Here is a 25,073-nt window from a genome sequence, read left to right on the forward strand (position 1 = left end):
TAGGAAAATAGAGTGCAAGTAGAAAGCAACATTAACAGAAAGTATTCAGGTAACTCCAAAAAGTATTTGTGTAAATGTATTCTGCTACTTTCTAATAAAAGCAAGTAACAATCATGAACCTTGAGTGTGGAATAGGAAATAAAGACACGGCTCTGTTTCATAGCACACCGTTTTATTAGTATATTTAGCTTTGTGACGTACAGCTCGGGAGAAAACAAAAAAACAAAACTAAATGGTCACAATTTTTTCAAAATCCAGAAACATTGTAGCCTTAGCAGAGACATCACACAAAAGAAAGCTCCGTTTTTCAATCATTGGTTTCTTTGTCATGGACCAGAGTGATATGTTCTCGTTGTTGGGCTCGCGCCCGTACCGCTTCAACAAACAGAAAAAAATAACCGTAGATTTCATTTCTTTTTCCTCGATCATTTAAGTTGCTTCACATATATTATCAACACTTTTCTAAAGAATCAAAATATTCAGCCACAGGTACTGGAAAAAAGATGTCCACTGTTATATATGATAATAAACACAATAAATATAAAAAGAATTTTGATATAATTTATATGGTATCAAAGAGAAAGGGAAATGGGCTTCCAGATAGACTTGTTTTTACAAAAGTGATGTCCTTTTTTTTCTTCCTGAGGTTGAGTTTTGTCTTCTGCAGTTTAAAGTTTTGCTAAATATACTAATAGACTAAGAGACCCGACACACAGGGTCTGTAATGGCTTATCATTCACTGAGGAATCATCTCCACCCGATCGTGGTCACACCAGCCGAGGTCATGGTGGCCCCGCTGTGATTTTGTGTGCTGTGGAGTTAGCCGAGAGGTCAAAGGTCAGCCCCCTCTGAGCCAACAAACACAGCTCGACTCCCCTCCCTCCCAAACAATCGGTTTTGTACGGGAACATCACGCTTTCAATTTCAGATGCGCCCCACGTTTCTTCACCAAAACACAACAATTAATCAAGCACAGACTAGCTGTTAGCATTCCTCAATGAAACATAGGGGCACCTTTAGCACAAATGCTAACTGAACGCTAACAAGGCATTTCTAAAAGGATGCTTAAAAAAAACAAGAGTCTGGTGAAGAAAAGTGCTCTGACTGAAATGAAAAATGTCAACGTGTCCCCGCATGCGATAGGCTTATGTGTGAAATGGTGATACTTGTGTTTTAACGCAGTCCCATTTCCTTTCAGTGTGTAGTCAGATTAACTGAAAACAGGGATGAGGGTGGAGAGAGAGAGAGACAGAGAGAGAGAGAGAGATGAGGAAACAAAAAAAAAAAAAAAACCAGAAAGAATCGCAAAAATCTGTACATGTAAACATCACACTTCCACTGAGTCAAATCAGGAGGGGAATACAGGTTTTACATTGGTATTACTGTAGGTATACAGTCCCGACGCAGGAAATCAAGACAATCAAGAGTCCGGTACAAAGTCAGGTGAAGACAGAAAGAGAACAGAATCAAGTCGCTAACAATTATAAAATAAAATAATCTCAAGCACCACCGAAAAGGAACAAACAAAACAGCAAGACAAACGGCTCAGAAAGCCATTGTTTGATTCAGACAGTAGCTGTACACCCTGCCCTGATAGAAAAATAAAAAAGGCCCATTACTTTTTCTCCTTTGAGTTTTTTGTATGTGTGTTTTACATCTGACCAGACTGGCGCAAGAAGTTTGGGAGCTGACCGGCATCACAGATCATCTGGTGGTTTCAGGTTTTCATTTTTAATAAAGTCCCTGAAGCAGTTTCTGATTCTCCTGAATGGGTTCAATAACTGCACAAAGAGGTCTGTCTGCAGCTACCACAAAGCACATGGTAGTTAATAGGCTTTTTGCTTTCTTGCAGAGAGTTATATGAATAGGTCAATATTGAGAGTGGTATCGATTTTCTCATCCAATCACGGCAAAGAATCAAAGAAGCGTATTCATCCCTTAAATGAGGTTAAATTAAGGTTATTGGACAAATAAAAACAAATTATACTTGTTTTTTTCAAGGTCTAATTCTGATGTTTTCACACTAAACACATCGTATATTTATATGTAAATAAATAAAACAAAAAGTCAAATGAAGTGGATTTCTTCTATAAAAATTAAAGGAATGCAAAGAAGCACATTGTGTAGGGTGGAACAATTGTTAACAAATCAAATGAAATATAAAAATGTTAAATAAATAAATATGTGGTAAAAACTAAAAAGAACAAGGGGAAAGTTACGACGAAGCTCACAGTGTTTTGAGATTTTCTCTTTTAACAAACAGTTTTTATGCTTGAATTGGTTAAAATATGTTTAAACTTTGTTTCTTCGTAGGAAGCCATAACATGTGCAACACAAGAAACGTCTAAGTGGAGGTAATTCTGTGTAAAAAATCATTAATTTACAGGTTCTTCACTTGAAAAGCAAGCCCATATTTAGGAGTGTTTTTGAAAGCTGACTAACCTCCACAGTCAAAGCTGCATGTGTTTACAGGAGCTATACATCACTGTAACTTGGACCTTTAAATTAGCGATAATTTATGACATTAATACTGTTCCTCCGCAAGGTCAGGAAGTCGCTGTGACCTTTTCCCAGAGCTCTTCCTCTGGCCTCAACATATTTCATCCTTTTTACCGTGGATCAATGCTGGATCGTGATCCTAGAGTCACGTCTCTGTGTAAACCTTTGAGAGACATCACACCCACTGAGGAGAGCAGTTATTGAACGGTAAAGGTCAACATGCAGCTTGAATTCTTATATCCTTCATAGAGATGTTTGATTTTGGTGGTAGAATAACGCTTGATAGCTGAACGAGCAGATACATGTTTGTGATGCCGGTCAGGCCCCGCGTTGTTGACATCCATGTTGGAATGTGCAGTATAGGCAAACGGAGTGAAGCTGTTGAAGTATTGTACAAAATATCTTCTCAAAAATGACCACTTCACTTGCACTACAAAATATATCTATATAAATAATAATATTGAAAGGAACATTGATAATCATAATGCAAAATGAAGATGTGTTGGCCGTTAGGAGGAGAACGGACGCTCTGATTACGGCTGAAACACAACAACAGGCCGTCGCAAATCAAACAGCAAATTACACCTTTCTAAAGATTGTCATTTGCCTATTTTTCTTTTTTTGTACAGTTTTTTTTGTGGTGCGGTTCTGCAACTTTCTGACGTATAAGTAAACTGACCTGGGCTCAGAAACACGTACAGTAGAAAACACTAAGGTTGACACTTAGGAACCGGTGAGATAAAAGTCCCCAACGTGACCTTCTGACCGACTACTTGATTATCACTTCAAATACTTCAACTCGGGCACTTTGTTTTGATTCCTTTCGGGCGATCTCAGGGCTCCAGTCGTGTGTGCTAAAGTAGTTATTCTTGGAAATGTTAAAGAAGCTGTTTAGCTGAGGAGAGAAACAGCGGGGTTAACTGCAATAAGAGCCTCTTTACAGGGAGACTAAAATAATAACACTTTCGTCCTCCTTACCTCATTAGTACAAAAAGAAAGACAAAAACATTTAATTTTAGTTTTCAAGCTGCAGTTTAAGAAATACAGCCTGAGGATAATTCAATCTTAAAGACTGGGGAGGTTACGTTGTACTGAATCATTTACTCCAACTGTGGCTGTGCTCCTTTCTTTTTGATCTAATATTTGAGAATGTATGTTTGCTGATTTCCTCCATTTCTTAAAAAACACTTTAATTGATTGGATGCTAAGTTAGGGAGAAATTAGAGGAACATTTGATTGTACCTCAGTGGGTCTCACAACATGTTACATTGTGGGATTTCCTCTAATTCAAATCATATTTTTTCAGGGATGACCTAAATGTACTGTAGTGACTCACCTTTAAGAGCATTTTTAAAGGTTGTCTGGGTCGTTATAATTTTGCATATTTCTCTCGTGTCATTCGATGATCAGTACACTTTTGAACAGACAAACAAAATAACTTTTACAATTCTATATCTAATCAGCCATAAATTAAATAACTTACATTTTCAACATTTTGAACTGATCTGGAGTTGATGTGTTGGTTTGGACATCAAATGTAGATCAGTGAAAGTTTGGATGGAGGTTTGTTCAGATATGAGATCACACCTCCTGAGAGACACGCTCCAACATGTCCTCCGCTCTGCAGCCCGACATGAAACACAATCTAACACCAGTGAATGCTATGATTATCAACTGCATTGCAAAAAAAAACACACCGCTCCTCTTTCACGGCTCTTGTCTGACTTCAGCAGTGCAAATCAGGGAGGGGGGGGGTACACACAGAGAGGACCCCCCCACCCCTTCAAATCACAGATGACTGCTGCTTCGCTCAGTGTGCAAAAAAGGGAGCAAATCACGGTGACATGACAGTAGAGCTGAGTAGAAACCACAGGACAAGCACAGCACACAGACGATGGCTCGGAGGATTTAAGTCACGCTTTTGTTCAAATGCAAACCTCTGATACTTCAGGAGTTAATTGATAAACCAGAAGTTAATGTGGTTTCTTTTTACCAAGAGACTAAACTAAGTGGTGGTTGAAAAAAGTAAAGTAGCTTATTTCCAACGTCACAGCTAAATACGAAACTGGAGCCAGCTAGATTAGCACAGAGACTATAAAACAAGGGAACAGTTATAACAAAATCTGCTAACCGGCACCTTAAAAGCATATTAATTAGAATGGTATATCCCACTTGTTTAATCTTTAAAAAGAAAGTCAATACATGTGTTTTGTTTGATAAGATGTAACATCTTTTTCAGCCAGGTGCGGTACTGTAGGATCATTTTCAAAGCTTTGTACAGAGCGTAGTTTCCCGTAGTTTTCAGTCTTTATGCTAAACTAACTGGCTGCTGTCTCAAAATCAATCTGTCATCTCACTATTAAATACATAACTATTCTTTTAACAGGATTTACTTGATTTTTATGTATCTGTGGTGATTCAGTGGTATTTTTTTCTTTCTTTCTGGATTAAATTAACCAACAAAATGTCCCATCGTAAAAAAACAAAAAAACAGTTAATCAGGATTAGAAAGTGGACTGTTTTGCTTCCTTGAGAGGTTTAAGTGTGTACTTGTTGGCCTGATGTGGAGTACCACAGTGAAGGTGCAAGACTCCACTAATACATCCCTCCAGAGGATGAAATACGGCAATACAAAATAAAAGGTTGAAGGAATTCACAGTTAGAAAGTCACACAACACAACATGAATCAAGCCCTATGAAGCAAACAAAAAAACAAAGAAACCAACCAACCTGTCAGAGACGGGCGGGGGCGGGGGCGGGGGCGGGGGCGGGGGGGGGGGGGGGGGGGGGGGGGGGGGGGGGGGGGGGGGGGGGGGGGGGATGAAGGCAGGAGTGTTTTCAATGAGTCCTGCTGTTTTTGCTTCGTTGGTTGGTCGGTCGGTCGGTCAGGTTTTCACGGGCACTGCGGCTAGCTAACGCCCGGCTTTGTTGAGGTTTCAGGTCTATGGCAGAAGGTCCGGCTTTTGTATAGCAGCAACAACATGAGAGTTCATCATTATAATCATAATAATAACAACAACAACAATAATGGCCATCTCAGAGTTTAACAGACAAACACAGTAAGACTCCTCCTCTTCCTCTTAAACCTGGACCAAACCAGGGCGGAGGAAGAGGGGGACGTTTAGGTCCATGAAGAAAAGTAGGTCCAATGAGAGAAGAAGAAGAGAGGGAGGGGAGGTAAACAGAACGATGCCTTGGTTTCGTTGGCGTTACGTCTACATTTGTAAAAAGTAGAAGCGGGAGGTAAAATTGGCCACCAGTGATCAATATTTAACCCCTCCCTTCCACACACCCTCCTCTCCCTCCCATTAAAGGAGAGAGTCACACTCCTCTCCCATCTGATTTCTCTCAAGTATTCAAGATGAACTGATTATATACAGCAGCACACGAAGTAAACCCGCACAGATGAGAGAAAAAAGTTCTAAGATGTCAGTGTTCAATCATCAGTTCTTTGAAATGCTTCATCGTTTCCACATTACAGGTCTTTTTGCGCAATAAAGTTTGATTCTCCCACCCATGATATATAAACCTTGAAGACATCAGGTGGTAGAGAAGAAGTAAACTGGCTTCCTGTGTGTGTGTGTGTGTGTGTGTGTGTGTGTGTGTGTGTGTGTGTGTGTGTGTGTGTGTGTGTGTGTGTGTGTGTGTGTGTGTGTGTGTGTGTGTGTGTGTGTGTGTGTGTGTGTGTGTGTGTGTGTGTGTGGAACAGAAATTGGCAGGTCTGATCTGAGGTATTTCCTGGCGGTCAACATGGCGTCTTGGATGCATAAGTAGCAAGTTGCTCCCTGGGTAAAAGGGGTGAGGAGGAGGTGAGGTTTCAGGTGAGGGGAAAGTGCTATAGGACACAGAGAGCTTATTTACAAGCGAGCACACAAAAAGTTTCTCTCCTCCTCTTTTTTGTTTTTTTAAACAAACATTTTCTTTTTTTTCTTTTCCAGTTTCCATCCTTTAACCCCTCCGGACTCAGAGTCAGTGCTTTCTGTCAAGATAGCTCAAACCGCTCCTTTCTTTCAGTCACGTGGGAAAAGTAAAAACAAACAAAAAAGCTCACTGGACTCCCAAAAAAACAAATGAATTCTTCCATTAAATCAAAAACACTGGTCATTTAACAAAGAGCTTCAGTAGTACTAACTCAGGGTGTCGTTATTTATTTGAAATTGTTATCATCGTTAGACGGCGTTGGCCCGGGCTCCCATCAAAACTGTTGGAGCTCCAAAACTTCACTCCACCCACGAGGAGTCTTTTTATCTGAAACCGCAGCAGCAGAATCATCAGTCCTTTACTCTTCTTCCTCTCCTCCGCACTCCTTCTCTCAGAGAGTGGTGCTGATTATGAGGTGCTTCCAGAGAGGAGAGGAAGAGTATCCTTCAGAGTCCCAATGCTCCTTTTTTCTTCATTAGTTCCCTCCCCGGGCAGATAAGATGGGTTGAGGATGTGGGGGCTCGTTTGGTGGGATTTGTCTCCCTCCCCGTCTCCCACTTTTTCCTCCAACAAATGCAAAGTGGCCACAGTGTCCGAAGAGAAGGCAGATTTAAGGAGGGAGGAGTAAAACAGGAGGAGGTCTGGTTGATTAGGAGAGGCGGGAGACGCAGACATTCACAAACATGAAGGGAGATGTGTGTGTGTGTGTGTGTGTGTGTGTGTGTGTTTGTGTGTGTTCTCCCACGTTTTCCACAAATCAGTTCTGCTGCAGGATGAGGTTCTCCAGCTCGTCGGCCGAGCGGAGCAGGAAGGCGGCCGACTCCCGGTAGCCGGCGATCAGCTGACGCACGGCGGTGATCTCTGGTTGGCTGAGCTGGGTCGAAGCCCCGCCCCCTCCTCCACCCCCGCTGCCCCGCCCACCCAGGCTGTTGTTGGTGGAGGCAGAGGAGGAGTTACTGATGTTGGCGGAGGACAGAGACTTCATGCTGAGGTCTGTGGGACCTGAATGTGAGGGGAGAGGGGGGAGATATACATGAGAGATGGATCGATGAGAAAAAAGGAGGAAGGAGTGAAGTGAAAGGAAACAATAATACAAGGTGAAATGAAGAAAAGGAGAGGAGTCACAGGGAGAGAAAAGAGAAAGATCAGTCAGTTCAAAATGACAGTTATTAAAGCTTGTCCAGCCCCAGGTAAGCGGGGGGAGAACTTGTGTAAACTTCATCTTGCAGATAATGAGGGTTTGCAAACAGGACGCTAAACACTTAAACTGGACTTATGTGTGTTGAGAGTGAAAAGCAACTGCGTCTTGGTACAACTCTCTAAGTGTTATAATGCCAAGAGATGAGGGTTAAATAATGGCCTGAAAGAGAACATTAAGCTCTCTATAGAGGCTTCTCAATACTCAAATTTCCCCTCCTCGACTCCTCGGTCCTCCGGTAGTGACCCGGAAATAAATTTCAGCGCGCCATTTTGAAGGACATCTCATTTCTCTAAATGCACACCGAGGACCGAGGACCGAGGATCGAGCGTCGAGGAGGCTCTCTGGAGGAGCTCTAACCGAGGATACACTGATGGTTCCTCCACGGCTCCTCCACGGATGCATTTCCGGGAACGGTGGAGGCGTGATGCACGGCCGGACTTATCTCAGCCAATGACAGCTCTGCATGCATCCCCTGGATATTATTTTAGAAACTGCTTTCATCGCGTCGCGATGTTTCCAGAGAGAACAGCTGTACGGTCCGTGCAGAAACCAGAGCAGTGTGTATAATATATATCACTCAGTATAACAGGCCTACTCTCTTTATTTGCAAACAAAGAGTCGATATTTTTCACATAATAAAATACACAACGGCTGTAGCCTGATTATGCTTTTGGAGCTGTAGGTGTGTGTGGTACAGTGTGTAGGTGTGTGTGGTACAGTGTGTAGGTATGTGTGTGGTACAGTGTGTAGGTGTGTGTTGTACTGTGCGTAGATGCGGCGGACAGACGGGTCTCAGTTGGTTTGGTGTCCTCTGCTTACTTTTAATAGGCCTACTTGTAAATACAACTTTTGGCCCGTAATTTCAATTCCCCATTTCAGCGACCAGAGAGAGGGGGGGGGGGGGTGCATATATCCAGTCTCTGATTGTGTTACGTTATTATGAGAGTGCTCACATACTTTAAATTGTATATATTTATATAAATATATTTGTGTGTGTGTGTCCGCATCTGTAGCCTGTTATTGTCTCATTATACCGCACTCTCAATAAATTCAAAGTAAATATGTGGGGGAACAATGTTCAGCTGATCTAACAGAGATACAGCGCTATGACAAAACACTCGACAGCTGATGCAGCTGTTGCCACGTAATAATGAACGGACGTCGCTTTAATATGACCGCTCAGAGGAGAGGAGTTCTCATTTCTTTAAACGTCTGCTGCTTCCCCTCCTCTCTCCTCGGTTCCCCTCCTCGGTCCTCCGCTCGCATCTCCTGTGGGCGGGACTAAGTCTTGAGGAAGGGAGTCGAGGAGGGGAAATTTAAGAATTGAGAAGCCTCTTTTGACTAGCTAACCTGTTTGCTGAAGCTCTAGCTGATCATGTCTGTATGCATTTATGACACTTTGTCATCTCTTTATTAATTTCATTCATGTAAATATTGTTCACGTGTGTCATGGCAATACTGTAACCTTGTAATCACGGCTGGGTGTGGTTACAGGTGACACACAGCACTCTGACCACACCCAGCCGTGACACAGGGTGTGTTCAGGAGTGAAGCTTTCTAACTTGCAACCCTCTTTAAACTTTATAGACTATTTCAACAAGGTCTTGAGATCTATGAGAGATATGAAGATACCAAAATGGCTGTAACTTAAAACTATTGGGAAATTACGGATCTGTAGTTGACCGGCTAGCAAAAATATTGAGTTTTACTTTTGAATTTCTAAGTTATCTGTGACTTGCTTATTAAACCCTGATTTGAGAGTAAGTCTGCTGAGCATGTACGCTGTTTTGAGGAGCACTTCTTCCTGGAACAGTTACAGAAACTGATGGGACACTAAAGCCCCTTAAGAGGAACATGTATTGTACATCAGTTTGAAAAGGCTGTAGTATTTTAGCTCCACATTTAAGGAATGCTGACGTCAGTATCGTGTGTGTGTGTGTGTGTGTGTGTGTGTGTGTGTGTCTGCCATCTGCTGCTCCTTCTCCTTTCACTGATCTCTTTTCTTCTGCAGCTCCTTCTCCATCTCCTCCTTATTCATCTACAAATTACCCACTAATGCTGCTTCCCTCCCCCTCCCCCTAACTTCCTCTCTTTAATTCATTTTTCCCTCTCACTATGACATGTGGTCCACTTCCTCTCCATCTCTTCCTCCGCCCCACTATCATCCTCACCGTTGCTCTGACTAGCAGCTCCGGTCGTCTGGGAAACGGGGTGTTGCATGGCAGCGCCCAGGCCCGGGTATCCACGGTAACCGTAGCTGAGGCCGGCCCCGTTGATGTAGAGCTGGGAGTCCTGGGAGGAGAAGGCGGAGGCGGCCAGGGAGTAGGCCGAGTGAGCGAGGGACGCCGGCTCCCGCAGACCCCCCCCCCCACCGGACGCCTTGTCCAGGGAGACGGGGTCGTCCTGGGGAGGAGACAGGGAGCCACGGGGGGTTAGTTTCAAAACAAAAAACAGCAATCTTTGAGGATAAAACATGTCTTTACTTAAGTAAAAGTAGAAACACTGTGATCAGTAAAAACTCCCTTACAAGTAAAAGTCCTACATTAAAATGTTACTTGATGTAAATGTACAAAAGTATTTGCATCAATTGGAACTTAAGTAAAAGTACTCATTCTTTACAAAGGCCCCTTCCAGAATAATATAATGTAAAAAGTATGATAGATAAATGAGGATAATTAAAATGTAAAATAAAATGCAGTTACTACTGTAAGTCCTAGATAATTCCAATAAAAGGTAGATCATTTTTTATTGATACATTTAGAAAACAAAATGACATACAGTTATGTATAACGATTAGAAGGTTTAAGATCACATTTCTAAAATGTCTTAAAGATACAAGGGAAAAGGTTGTTGTGCAGTAGACCTAGTTTGTGAAGCAGGAAAGCGTGACTTTAAAGAGTGATGGAGCAATTCTGAGCGGTGATATAGTTATTTTCCAGTAAATTGCTTTATAGATATAAAGAAAACAGTGAGTATCATATCTCTCTTGGAGAGAAAACCACCCAACCCTTTCATATCAAATATAATGGTGTGTTCCATAGACATCAGCGGTGATAAATCTTACGGCAGAGAGGTCAATAGACTGAGTCCACAAGTTTGAGAGTTGAAGAGGAATCCTATAAATCACATCTGACTGACAGGAAAACTGCCTCCACAACATTTGGGGAATATGTTTGTGTTTCTGTATTTAAAAAAACAACCTTTGCCTAAAGCGGCACAAATTATTATTTGTGTGACATTTGAATGAGAGTTTCTAATCAATCAAAATGGAGAGATATTTATATTGCATGACCCTCTTGATTATGAGTGTGATTATAGTCCTTAGGTCTATAGTGCTGCCTCTTTAAAAACATTATTTGAGCATGAAATACAAGACTTGAAGATCATCACACAAACGCTATCTTACGTGATAGGTGTCGAGGCGCATCCTCTTGGCGGCGTTGCGTGTTTCACTTTCGCAGGCGGCAGCCAGGATGTTCTCAGCCATGGCCGAGGTGAGGTGAGGCGGAGTGGGGCGGGTCTGCAGACACAACCATATTATGGAATTTAATTACAGAGGGAAAAAGAGAAAGTCATTATAATATATTTCCGTTAACAGACAGAACATCAACAAAGCGATGAAGGAAATGAGGCAGAGAGGGGCAGGAGGCTCCATAAATATAATTGTTATACTACACTGGAATGATGTTGATTATTTACTTAATTTCTTCTGTTAAATGGTTTGGATTTGCATTATATGTGTTCATTTTATTTTACTTGAATTGTCTTATTTCATTGTAGTCCTGAAATATTTTGTTCCTGGTTAAATCATGTTAGGCACTTTGTACATTTCCGTTGTAAAGTTCTGTATAAATAAAATAATGTTTTCCATTTGTAACTCTTGTTTGCATATTAGATTCTGAAATCTTAAATGTTACATAAGATTTGGAATACAATGTATTAAAGCTATTAAATCCCAGAAAACATGCTTTGCTATTATATGCAGACTGATGCAAATGGTTTTTGAAGGCAATTTTGTCACAATAAAAATGAAGATACACCTTCCTGTGTATCACATGGTGCAATATGATGATTCACCACTGGGGGGCAGCAGAGGCTTTTTAGTGACGGACACATTGTGACATATCTGTTACTACCTGGTAATAATGTTCAAAGCATACACCCTCCTGCATTCGTACAAACACATCCAATCACACTGCCTTTGCATTATAACAGTACTGCAGCAAATACTGTTGATTAATTAAACATGTATGCTGGGATTTACTGATGTTAAGAACATATGACGCAATATGTATATATGCTCATTTTAATTCATTTCTTACTTCATAGTTTATATTTTCATCTTTGATTTTATTAATCTGTGTGAATCTGTGTTGTCCTGTTTTTCATCCTTACCCTGTTGCTGTTGGAACTACTGAATTTCCCCACGGGGATTAATAAAGGTCCATCTTATCTTATCTTAAAAGTACACTAAAGAAGGAAAACCCATAGTCAATGTCATGAATTAAAAACAGACCTTAGCTAATGTTAAACTAATGAAAATCATACAAAACAATTAATAGTTTTTTGAGCGAGTTATTGGTGTGTTTTAGTCATTGGTGAATGTTAACGTTATAAAATCACACACAAAACATACCATGTATATTCCTTAACAATAAAAAGATATTGGGCTTTTGCTTCAAAGACAGACATTCAGACATTCACGTACCTCCATGCCGCTCTTCTTCATGCGTCGGCAGGATTTGAGGTAGGTGCGGATGCGCTTGCGGGCGCGCTCCTGGAACTCTGGGAACTGTCTGCTGCACGACTCGATGATGGCCTGGATCTTCTCCTTGGGCTGTTTGGAGATGGGAACCATTCGATCTAAGTTCTCGTCCACAAACAGACGCACAAACATCTGCAGACAGAAAACACAGCAGTTAATGAAATGTTTTTTTAATGGGTTATTGTTTTTTTAGCTAATTTGTGTATAACTTGCTCCTTTAAGTTGTCTTATCAATTTGTTTGTACATTAAGTGGTATAATGTTACCAAGTACAAGAAGTAAATATTGTAATTTTTACTAGTATACTTAGGGTTGCAAAATTCCGGGAATTTTCAAAGATGGAAATTTCCATGGGAATTAACGGGAATTTATGGGAATAAACTGGACATTTTCAAAATTGAAGGTTGACTCTCATAGGGAACTTAAATATAGTTGGGGAAAGTATATTTGAGCTTAATCTTGACTAAAGCAAACAGATGCCATTCAAGTACACTTCAATCACATGCACATAGCACACTGCTTACTGCATGGCTATTGAGACCACACCCCTACAGGCACTGAGCATTCATCCATCACATGCACAGATGATTTCTTGTGGGGATCTTTGGATGGGGGGTGCATTTTTGTTCATTTTTGAATGAGTGGTGTGGGAGGGGGGGCAGGGTGAGTAATATTTAACTCAACATTCATGTTTTTGTTCTTCAATGAAACAAATTCAATCAAATAATTAAAACTTGTTCTGTTCTACTTACAAATAAATCCCATAAATAGTTCCCATCAATTCTCATAATTCCCATGGAAAGTTTCCAATATGGAATATTTCCAAAATTCCCCAGCTTAACTTCCCATTGAAATTTACCGGAAATGTACTGGAAATGTTCCGCCCCTTTGCAACCCTAAGTATACTACTATTAGCTGTTACTTTGCAGATTTAGATTAATCATACAATATAAAGTAAATCAAATGTGTTCTGCCTTTACCAGCAGCAACATATAATAAACATTTGAATTGCATAATGAGAACTTTAAATCTGTTTTTATGCAAGTCAAGTCATCACTACTACATTTGAGTATAAATTATTCTGGTGTACACATTTATATTATTGCTTGTTTCTTATCTTTATTTCCTGTTGTATAGATCATTCTTGTTTAGTTTTTACCCTTATTCTAGTTGTAAGTCCTTATTTGAACCTTATTTTAACCTATCTATTCTGTACTTATTTCTGTTGCTGCATCAGCAGAATTTCCCCTGTAAGGATCAATAACAGCTTATCTTGTTATTTTCTTAGGGTCTGTGCCATGGAGTGTGATTAATGACACTGACATGTTTTACAGGATGAACAGTGTTTTTTACTTAATGAATATAAGGAGACACCTTATTGATACCATAATGTAACACCCTCTCTCTGACTTACATTGAAGGCTTTTAGTCGCTCGGGATCGACTCCCTCTGCTTCGTTGATTTTGTCGTTGTCGTCATGGTCGTCATGGTCGTCATCGTCGTCGTCAGGGCCGACCTGGCGTCCTGTGGTCAGATCCTCGGCTCCCAACTCCATCTTCACACTGTCGTAGCTGCCGCCAGAACTGTACTGAGGGGACTGAACACACACATGATGAAGGGTTATGTTAGAGTTGGTCATACATTCAGTGTCTCTATCTATGTACTGTCTACCTGATTTTATCATCATGGGTTTGAGTGGTTCATTGTGTCATTCGACTTTCCTTAATAAAACCTGAATTAAAAGTTTAATCGGGTGTTTTGTTGGGACACTCGAGAGACATCAAAGAGGCAAATATCAGCTTAAAAAACTAAAACATTTTATCAGTGTTTTGAAAGGTGATACAACAATAATTTGGAAAGATTATAAACCGGCAAGTTTTTCAAATAAATCGACTTGAGTGATTTATTTAGGAAAAATGCAACATTTCTGTGGATCCAGCTTCTTCAATATACTTATCTCTGTATCATTGACTTCTTGTTGTTCAAAGGGGTTGGACTCTTGGACACTGGGCAAGCCACTTTTCTGTTGTCGTTTTTAAAAATGTATAGTCTGAAGACATGGTGGTAAGTAGAAATTGAATGTATTTAATTGTAAATGTTTCTGTCTGTCTATTCCCCAAATAGGGAAGCAAGTACAAGAGTGCTGCAGGGGGTCATTAAGATTTAAAATCTCCGTCTTTATATAATAATAATTAAAGCTATATAATATACTTCTTGAAATCCTTTCTTACGTAATCTTATTGTAAACAATCACTTGTGTGTGTATGGATTTACAGTTTGTGTGTGTGTTTGTTAGTGCTTGTGTGTGTCTGCTGTGTTGTCTCACCTTGCCCCCGTAATCCCTGCCGTCTCGTTCCAGTCGCAGCTCGGCAGTGTGTGAGTGGGACTGCGAGTGTGTGTTGGGAGTGTGTGCATTATGTGTGTGAGGTGTGTGTGTGTGTGGCAGAGGCAGGGCAGGGTGTGGGGTCAGCGAGGGTTTGGGAGCCAGCGGGTACTTCCTGCGGAGCTCCTCGGGGTGCAGAGCGCCGAGCAGCGCCGCCGCCGCCGCCGACACGGTGACGGGCAAGTGAGAGGAGGACAGGCGCTGAGGGGGGGGGTCGCTCAGGTTCATGGGCTGCTGGTCCTCAGACGATGAGGAGGAGGACGTAGGCGTGCTGAAGTCCAGCGGGGCGGGGCCGCCGTTGCCATTGACGATCCCGGTCTCCCTGACTATAGCAGCGTCCGTAGCGGCGGAGGAGGGGGGGGTCAGAGCCGGCAGCCCGCTCCCACTGCCGCTCTCTGACGAGGAATCCTCTGGAAGCAGAAGAGAGGTTCGTTTAACAGATGGACTAACGCATGTCTTTGTTGCGTCTTGATGTTTATTTCCCACTGAGGTTCAAGCAGTTCAGAGCGTTACTTCACATTATTCATTGTTTCTGTTTTGTCCTTTCAATGATCCTGAACAATCTGCACATATTGTCCTCACACTCCACCTGATTTCACTTTAAATGTTAGTAAAACAAATTTCACACTTTTATTACTGCTTGTACAGTACTAGTGTTTACCGGTATATGTTTTATAGTAGTAGGTTGGTTTATTATATTGTAACCTAACCTCTAGTATTTTAATCTTGTATTCTACACAAACTGTATACAGTAGATGTTTTTTACACATAACATTACGTGAATATGAGAGAAGAAAAACGTAGTAAAAAGGTCATTCTCACAATGACTAAAGGGGCAACGAGAAGGTGAGTTATGTCATTCAAAACCGACTATTATCTACACACATTATGTACAACATCATGTTTCTATTTTCATCATTATCATTCTTGTATGTGTCTTGTTGCAGGGAGTATAGGTGACTAATGGATCCTAACATAAACAAAATCTAAAAACGAATTGCAGATAGGTCAGAACCTGAGTAAATCAGTCATTATCATTGAGATGTTACGTGATTGCTGTTATGTGTGCATGTTCTGAATAGACACATAAATACAAGGCATATTCATATATATATAATTCTATGGCTCTTTCTGAATGCCCAGCAGATGGCAGGCTTCCTTCGTGAAGAACTATGAGATTCTTAGAAACAGTTTCTGCTTCTGTTCTTCAATGGTTCATAACATATTATTTCTGTATGCTTTACCCTTGAATTGCAATTGCATGTTTCTTGCATACAGCGGGCAAACAATATTACGTTTAGCAAACTACAGCTCGAAAAGTCACCAGTGCCTGAGTTATTCTCAGCTTCAGAGAGATATTATGTGTTGCAGAACCCTTGCTCTCTATTTCAAATGAAGATGTTGTATTGTTATTATGTATTTTTTATGAAAGGAAATTACAAAATGATTCACTTTGCAGAAAAATAGGAAATGTCTTCATTACAGCCAGAGCTGTCTCACAGCTGGAGTGAAATTGGGGGACGGTTACTGACTTCCTGTAGCCAGCGGGGCTGACAGCAATAACACGAGAAAATTATCTCCAAAGTGTCTGCTGGTGGGAGGAAAATAATGAGTCCTCAAATTATTTGAATTCTTTAAAAGCCATGGGCTGTGCACTGACTGCTAACGCCTTCCTTGGTGCCAGCAATAACAATGAGGGTGTGAGAGATAACATTGTAGGCCAAAAATGGTCATTGGAGCTTGTGTAGTTTCAGAGATGAGGTTTTCTGTTCTGAGAGTGATGCAGAGAGAGGGACTGCGTGCAGCTGCTGTCAGGCCATTGTTGCGGGTCGAGTAGAGTTTGATTAAACCCATCAAGTCTGCAGCCTGACCAGACAATAACACAGTGAACACCCTGCATTACGACAGAGACCCCTCCCCCACCTTAACACAGCACCACCGCCGCCTCATCATCATCATCATTACCAAGATTGTATTCCTCCCACTTTTTCTGAATCACCCTAACATCCTCTTCCTCACATCAACATTGTTAATGCCATGTTCACGGTTCAAATAGTGCAAGTGAGTACAAACTTCCATTTAGAGCTACAACCAGAACAAGAGTGAACGTGTGTGGTTAGCTCTGTGTCTCCTGTCCAATAGAGCTGCAATTAACAATCATTTTCCTTATTGATTAACCTTTAAATGAATTGTTTGCTCTATAAAATGCAAGGAAACTTGCTTAACCATCATAGTGAACCTGTAATTGGGGGTCAGTATTAGTGGAAGAAGTATTCAGATCCTTTACCTAAGTACATTATCAATATAACAATACAAAAATACTGCTAAAGACAAACAAATCCTAGAACATACAAAAATATTATCAGCAATATGTAGTTAAAATATATACAAATATTTGTTCTGCAGAAAGTGTGTACCTGACTGACATATCAATACATATCACAGTAACACAATTACAATTTGGACACCAATAAGCAAGTTCAGTGTTGCAGCTGTTTCCCTGATTGAATGATTTCATAAGAAAGTCTCCAAATGTATCTCTAAAAGGACTCTCATGAAACACACAAGAGAATGGGGTTCAAGGGTGTAAAATGCTTTAGTATTTATTGTTGAAGCAGGTTCAAGATCTCTGGATCTTTTTTCAGACAGACCGGCTTCTAAATAAGTGGTTGTGGAATAAATGGTGTGTGCCGTGCAGGCTGGCAGGCAGGATGGATGTCTGCACGCCTGATAGTTTTATAGTTCAGGATAGACTTCTGCTCCATAGTCCTCAACACATACCACAATGAAGCTTTTCTACTGCCATAACCACATACAGAGTGAGGATGGATATAAAGAGACACACTTTAACATTCACATTAACCTACATGCGACTTCCGATTTTACCCAAATGTATGGTTCAATGTTTAATTAGTGCAGCACATGCACTGCAATATTCCCAGCATCACAAACAGATGGAAAGAGACGGGGAGATTTCCGCTGATGAACATCGGGAGAAGCTAAATGAGACGAAGCAGAAAGACTGAATGAATGATTTGAAACAGAAAGCGGCTGATTGGAGAAACAGGGAAAAGAGAGGAGGAAAAAGAGGAAGAGGAGGGTGTTTGAATGAGTCAACAGCCCTAAAACGCAGCAACTGGATTGTAAGGAAAAGTGATGCATAGAAAGAGAGGGGGCAGAGGATGGTATCGACTGTGTCATTCTTTCGGTGGGGGAGGGAGGGAGGGAGGGGTGGAGCCCAAACCGCTGCATGGAGAGAGGGAGAGATGGGTAGGGGAGGCACTGGGGTAAAGAGAGAGAGGGCGATGCACTATGAAGGGAGGCACAGCCAGGCAGAAGGAAAGAGGTCAGGAGGGGGGTGGGAGGAGGAGGAGGTGCAGGAGAGGGTCATTGCTCGAGGGTGGGGGCAGCAGGAGGAGAGAGAGGAGAGGATGAGGGAGGATTGAGATGGGAGGGGGAAGGGTGGAGAGAGATTGAGTCAAAGGGACAGGCACGTGGGGGAGATTTTTAGAATTGTATTACATCTCTTTTCTTCTTTGGCTCTCATTATTATATGAACTGTACCAAACATTCGATTGGATAAATACATAGTGTCGTCTAGGGTTGAGTGTGAAGATGATGTGTTGTCTGACACTTAGATGTCAAACATGGCTTGATATTGTACTTATGTTAATAAAGCATGCATTTGGATTTGAGAGCAAGAGAATGGGAGGGGGGGGGGGGTTTACAATTAAAGGGAGATAAGAGGGAGTGAGCGAGAGGGAAGCCATGGGACCTGGAGGTAGAAAAGCATGGCAGTGTGTGTGTATGAGTGTGTAAGGAGTATTCATGCGTAGAGGCGAAGGCCAACCTAATTCCTGCCGCCTTGACACAAATCCCCCCTCAGCAGCGAGACCTCCATCTCTGCATCCCTCCATCCCCGCCCGGGCACACACTGAGGGACCCCTGCTCTCCCCCTCAGCCTCCCTCACGCCTATTCTTTGGATTTTTCTCATTTATCTGTCCACGCCTGCCTCTATCTATTTTTGATTTTCTGTCTTCCAGAAGTAAAATGCATCCTCTACCTCTATTCCCTGCGGTAATGTGTCCTGGCTCTCTTTTTCTCTATCCCCACATAACATGTCGCTATCACACTACATGGTACTGTAACAGGGAAACAGCAGTCTGATAGGAACAAAAGGCCCAACGATGTGTTGTTTTGTGCAGTGGGTTATTGTTGAAGGCCACCTGCAGGTCATGCAAATTGTGGACGAGGTTCAACATGTGTATAGTGCCAAGTCACTGCATGTGTTTTATTTCACAATGCATTACATCTGGCATTGTGACCATCTTCAAATACCCGAATATCCAAATAACATTGCAGCCTTCTAAATCCTTCTTTACCCCACATGTTCTTCCCTGATCTTGGAGACTGAAGGTGACTTCTTTTTGCTTTTCTCTCATCCTGTTTCTTCTCTCTTTTTTTTTGTATCTCAGAACAACAAAGTCTTTAGCCTTCCCCCCTCTCTCCTGTAAGAACTCATGCAGTCAGGATCATCCTTTGTACACACAGTCAGCTTGTGTTTGTTCATGACCTTTGCTAAACGCTGCTGACAACAACAGTAAACATTTGTTCCTCAGTGGAGTAACTGTGCTCGGTGAGGATTAACCACTTCAAAGGCAGACTGTAAAACAGCACATGAAACATTATCGTTCACTTCAATCCTTTTCTCCACATGAGAGTCATGACACCCAGAGTTTAGAAGTCATGATGCGTCCTCAAAGATGAGTGTTGCACAATAGACTCATTCATGAATATGACCTTGTACTCAGTTACACATTATATGATAAACACATGTGCTGACATGCACAACAGTAGTGGAAGTAATCAGCACAGGACAATTTAGGATATTCTTACAAAACTAAGTGTTTCAAAGAACTCGGGATTAGTTATTTATCAATGTCTGCATTGTAGTTTGGGTGCTCTGCGTTATGTTATTGCCAAGCTAATAGTCAAGTTAATGTTTTAGATTCAGGATTAAAATGCACTAAATGAGCTATCCTGGAAGTAATCATTTACAGTATGCATGCAGTTGGCTTATTTGACTTTGTATCAAGTGGAGAAAAGGTGCAAATCCTAACAGTTGAGAAGTTGAAACTACGTGAAGCTTAGAAAGCATACTTATACATACGTATCTTAAAATGTTGACTCCAAAGATATGTTTTAATTAATAACATAATTGTTTCAGTTCTAGATATAGGATTTGTTTTTAGAGGGGCTACTCATCAAACAGCTGACATTTCTGCACAACTTCTCTTAACATGCTACATATCCTCCATGGTGATCTTATTGGATAGGCAACCATTGAGTGAAATACTCTGATCCACATGGAGGTGGACTGGAAACATATTTTGTATGGATATTTGAAATGTATAGTGTGAATGAGTCACCATGAGTTAACAAGAGCTGCTGTCCTACACAAAGCTGCACGCAACATGTCAATCCTTTGCCTTCACTTTTTCCCGACTCAGCACTTAATGAGAGACACAGCAGGGGTCATTTCTCAAGAACTCACAAAGGTAAGTGCTAAAGAGTGACCTTTCACCCTCTACCTACAAAACATGACCGACGGGCACCAGGTGTGTTTAAGGGGTTCAAATGTCTTCTCGTGTCAAGGACAAACATACATTGAGCTAAAAGCATGTGCGTCCCCAAAGAGAGTCAGGACAAGTGGACCAAGACTTTGACAGTCAATCATTGTTCAACCCACAATCCACTGGGAGGAGGAGGAAGATGCTGCCTCAGCTAACCTGGCAGCACACATCTGCATCAACGTGAGTGTGTGTCTGAGAAAAGGTTGTCTGTGTGTGTTGTGTTTCTGTGTTTACGGCACGCTAACTGTCGCATTAACTGTCAATCTGTTTGCTCGCAGCAACACAGTGGGGGGGGGGTGGGTTGGAAACGCATGGGGCTTCTCACGCCGTAAATAATCAGCCTGCCGGTTTTTAGTTAATCATGTGAAGAAGAGGAGGAAGAGATGCAAAGAGAGACTTATTAAATGCGTCTTATAGAGCTGCTCTGAAACACGAGTCATCATTCTTCCGTTGTTATATCAGTGACAGAAGAGTTCAGATAATCACAAAGGTAAATTAGAAGCAAGGTTTCAAGTTATGAGGCGTCATACCTGTCATCCTAGAGTTACATTACAGAGCAGTCTCCCCACATAGTCAACATACCTTATCATCTGTTTTCTACAACTTCTGCATGTTTTTCTGCATTTAAAGATAGCTTCTTTGTTAACTATTTGTATGGTACTTTATATGCCATTCATTCATTTGTTTGTTTAAATCAGGACTCAACCTGATCAAGAACTACATGAGAAGGTTTAATAGTTCACTCTCTATATCAGTCATGACATATCCTTTCACTGATTACATCCAATCAGTTCAACCTATCTTAAAATGTCATGTTGACCAGGACATAAATGTAAAAAATGAGTAAAGAAATGAATAAAAAAGAGAAAGAATCCATCAAAAAGTGGGTAAGAGTACTTAAACACCTATATTTAATGTAGTTCTCCTTATCTACTCATAGCACTGCGAATAAGTTGAACAACTCCAAACACGGACAATGATGTAAAGGATTATCAGAAACAATAAACTTATCAAACGCTTTATCACTTATCACATTTATTTATAAATGTAAGCAAATATGATACAAGGGAATGGATAGTCGAGGAGACCATGTGATAAACCTCATCATGTTGTTGCTGTAGAGCTCAGGATACTGATACTAGTTTCTGTCACACCAGAGAAATATCCAATATGTCCTGATGATATTTGTGGCCCTGGAGATGTTAAGTCAACTCGGAGTCATTTCTAATTAGACAGAGGACATAAGTCTTTGTGAACTTGAGAGCAACCACCCTTTAATTAAAAAATGAGACATACATCACCTGAGTGCAGCTCTGAACGGGAGCAAAAGAGCAAGTGATAATCAATATGATTTAATAATCGTCACAAGATATTTTACATTTCAGCCGGGTGAGAATGCAACAAATCAATGTCTCTATTGTAGCAATGGGGGCATTTGTGCATTGATTTAAATATGGCAGATTAAAAATCCTGGCATTAATTAGACAGATTTTTTCTTTAATGCGGTGGCCGTACAAACAGTAGCCAGGGGGGGGCGTACCCCCGCTTACACTGGCAAACACTCTCCCTGCTGAGGTGGAAATAAACTCCCCTCCTCCTGGTTCTCTCCATTTATTTCCCCTGATGTCAGTTCTCCTCTGCTGGCTCACAACTCTCCATTTGCTCCAATCCAATCCCTTCCACTCGCTAATGTCTTCCTCGATCTCACTTCTTTACGCTCAAACTCCAACATGCTTTCTTTATCTCCTCTGTGAAGCTACCCAAAGGTATCACATGAGAGAAAATATGTTTTCAACTCGTACAAGACTGACTTAAATAATAACACAGACCCTATTTGACTCAATACAGAGCAGCAGGTAACCTAGCACACATGTTATACACTAGCTTTATGTTTGGTTGCATCATGATTTATTATTGCAAATGCAAAGAATGACCTTGTGTGTGTTTGTACGCGCTGATATTATGTATGTGAATGAAAGCTTTGTGTGATTGTGTGTCCGTCACACAGGCCACATTATGTGACCCCTCCTCTCGCTCTGTGCTCATGTGTGTGCATGTGGGTGTCTGTATGTGAATTGTGCGTCATGCAGTCACATGGTCGCATGACATAGGATGCAGCAATGACCCCTGTCTCGCTCTGACCTTTGTCAGGCAGCAGCAGAACTGAACTTGTGTCCTGGGTGAACCTTCGGTTTTACAGTAGTTTACAAGTGGAATGTGTTTTTAAACCAATTTCTCTTTGCGAACATTGCTGCAGTGAAAAATAATCAGTTTCATGGTTTTTAACGTGTCAAAATAGCTATTCATATAAAGTCATTCTTCACACAAGGCTGAAGATAGAGGTTTTTATTTTCACTCTGTACTGAGAGAGGCAAACAAGGTAACTAAAGCTCTCAGAAAGCCACGGTTAAAAGTTTATAATGGTTTTTAATACTACCTAAAACTGCTTCAAAACTTCAAAAATATATTAGATGCCAAGGCAATTTGTGTTCATTCAGACTTCAACCAAAGAAAATCTTGGTCGGCTGAAATACTCTAAGTAATATCGTACTCTTCAACCAATCAAATAGTTGATGGGGGAAGGAGTCTGCATGTTATTAACCAGACTATAAACTAAACGTGATTAACCAAATCGGCCACAATGCACTGAGTGCACTCTACCTGGTAGTCTATATGAATGATGAACGAACATAAAAAGCTATTTGTCAGTGTCAGCTTTAATATGAAGAGCAGTAAATTACAGAATAGGTTTCAGGTGAGTGGTGTGCAGGCGGGGCAGAGAACAGTGACCGAACACTGCCAGCCATAATGAAAGGGTGCGTTTGATATATGCTTCATGCAGAAGAGTTTGTCATGTCAGAGTAGCATTGGACTTATCTGCCTGAACAAGATCACAGGCTTCACTTTGTTTAACTAAATGATATGCCTTGTCTGAACAAAATTATGGCACTGCTGGAGTCTACAGGAAACAACCTTCATAAATAACTTTCAATTCATTAGTGGCTTGTGTCAAGTTTGTCATAAGTAAAGGCTTTCCAGCTAGTCACCAGTCTACATCTCTGAACAGGTTTATTAATTATTGATAACTGACTTAGTGAGTTGATTGTGGGAGGGGCCGTTATGCACCAAGGGTGTGAAAACAAAACAACACACTTATGTGTAATACTCCCTGAGGATATTTCCCATCCAAAAACTGTTCATACCAACAGCAATGTGCATTTGCAAAAGTTTGCGGGTCCTCTCCACCCAAAGCTTGCTGTTAATCGCACATTTCGTAACTCCCCTGGCAGTGCCCAGGTGAAAGACTGCAAAATGCAGCCTCTGGAGGATTACACATAGCCCTTTCAGCTCAAGCCCCCCATGGGTTGCATCAAATAACACTCCTCCATGACATGACTCGATAAGGAACCAGGAAGACATTTCTCAGTTTTTTGCCGAGATGCACGACATAACATTATATGAACCTAGAAGGAACCAGGAAAACATTCCTCCTGTTGGCCGAGATGCGCGGCATTACACTGCAACATTGTTTATCCGTGTCATTTGAGATGTTCATTTTGAAGGCTCTGTTATGTATAGCATTGTTGTTAATGTATCATTATTGTTCCAAAACACCACAAGTTAGAATAACTCAGCTGCTTTAAAGTACTTCAACTATTTTTCGCTATGTCAAATGTATAGTATGTACAAATCAGTGGTACTGATGAGGTAAATGCCGAAAATGATAAATTCACATCTGAGTAAACAATGTGTTGTTCTTGTTTTGAGAAGTCCGAGGATCTGGAGCAGTCAGGTTACTAACTGAATTTGTTTCCGATTTGTTAAGATTTAGCTTTTATCAATAATCTTTTCATTGCAGATACAAAAAAGTCGTGAGCATGTGAATATAACGTTTTAGAGCATAACTGAGACACTCACTTCTTCACAAACAATAAAGAAGTACACACACACACACACACACACACACACACACACACACACACACACACACACACACACACACACACACACACACACACACACACACACACACACACACACACACACACACACACACACACACACACACACACACACACACACACACACACACACACACACACACACACACACACACACAAATTATATTACATAAGACAGGGAATCAAATATATCGGGGCTAAGCAGCACAGAACACTTAGGGGAACACATAGCACCTCCTTCTCCACACGGCTAAGCTGCCAATAATAGCTGAAACAGAGCAATATTTGGCAATTTGTTTGGCTTTTCTCTTTGACATTCCAGCAATTCTCAGACCAATCATGGTGCATTTATATACATGGCCAAGACTTCTGAATATAAGTATGCTGTATCTACACTTGTACCCAAAGACTCACCAAATGGCCTTGCCCAAAACAAAGAAAAAATACATGTCTACAATGATCTGTCAGCTATTAAGAGCACACAATCGATTTCAGTGTCATTAGCAGGCTGGGCGTTGTTGAGTGGACTGCAGAGGAGGAGGAGAACGGGAAGGAGAGAAAGATTAGTAAAACTAAGATGAAGAGGAGAAAAGTACTGCAGGAAGAAGAAGAAGATGGAAAAAGAGGAAAGGTGGAAACTTGAGGAGGAATAAAAGGAAGGAGAGAATCCAGCAGAAGCAAATGTTAGGAAGAGAGTAAGAGGGAGCGA

The 25,073-nt window shown here is 41.2% G+C and overlaps 1 protein-coding gene across 3 annotated transcripts in view; it reads right to left on the bottom strand.

Moving 5' to 3' along the window:
* Window positions 1-153: 153 nt before the first annotated feature.
* The window catches only part of LOC117558752 (nucleolar protein 4-like), a 153,870-nt gene continuing 128,950 nt past the window's right edge, over window positions 154-25,073 (bottom strand). For 2 of the 3 annotated variants that reach the window (XM_034235135.1, XM_034235137.1), the window contains 6 exons: window positions 14,712-15,178; window positions 13,800-13,982; window positions 12,330-12,518; window positions 11,028-11,141; window positions 9,793-10,024; window positions 154-7,422 (listed from right to left, as the gene is read on the bottom strand). In XM_034235135.1, coding sequence (XP_034091026.1) covers window positions 7,178-7,422; window positions 9,793-10,024; window positions 11,028-11,141; window positions 12,330-12,518; window positions 13,800-13,982; window positions 14,712-15,178 — 1,430 coding nt within the window. In that variant the 3' untranslated portion in view covers window positions 154-7,177. The remainder of the gene's footprint in view (window positions 7,423-9,792; window positions 10,025-11,027; window positions 11,142-12,329; window positions 12,519-13,799; window positions 13,983-14,711; window positions 15,179-25,073) is intronic. The other variant, XM_034235136.1, reaches the window with a different exon arrangement.

The sequence above is a fragment of the Gymnodraco acuticeps genome, unplaced genomic scaffold (genome assembly GCF_902827175.1).
Source record: "Gymnodraco acuticeps unplaced genomic scaffold, fGymAcu1.1, whole genome shotgun sequence".
Classification (NCBI taxonomy): Eukaryota; Metazoa; Chordata; class Actinopteri; order Perciformes; family Bathydraconidae; genus Gymnodraco; species Gymnodraco acuticeps.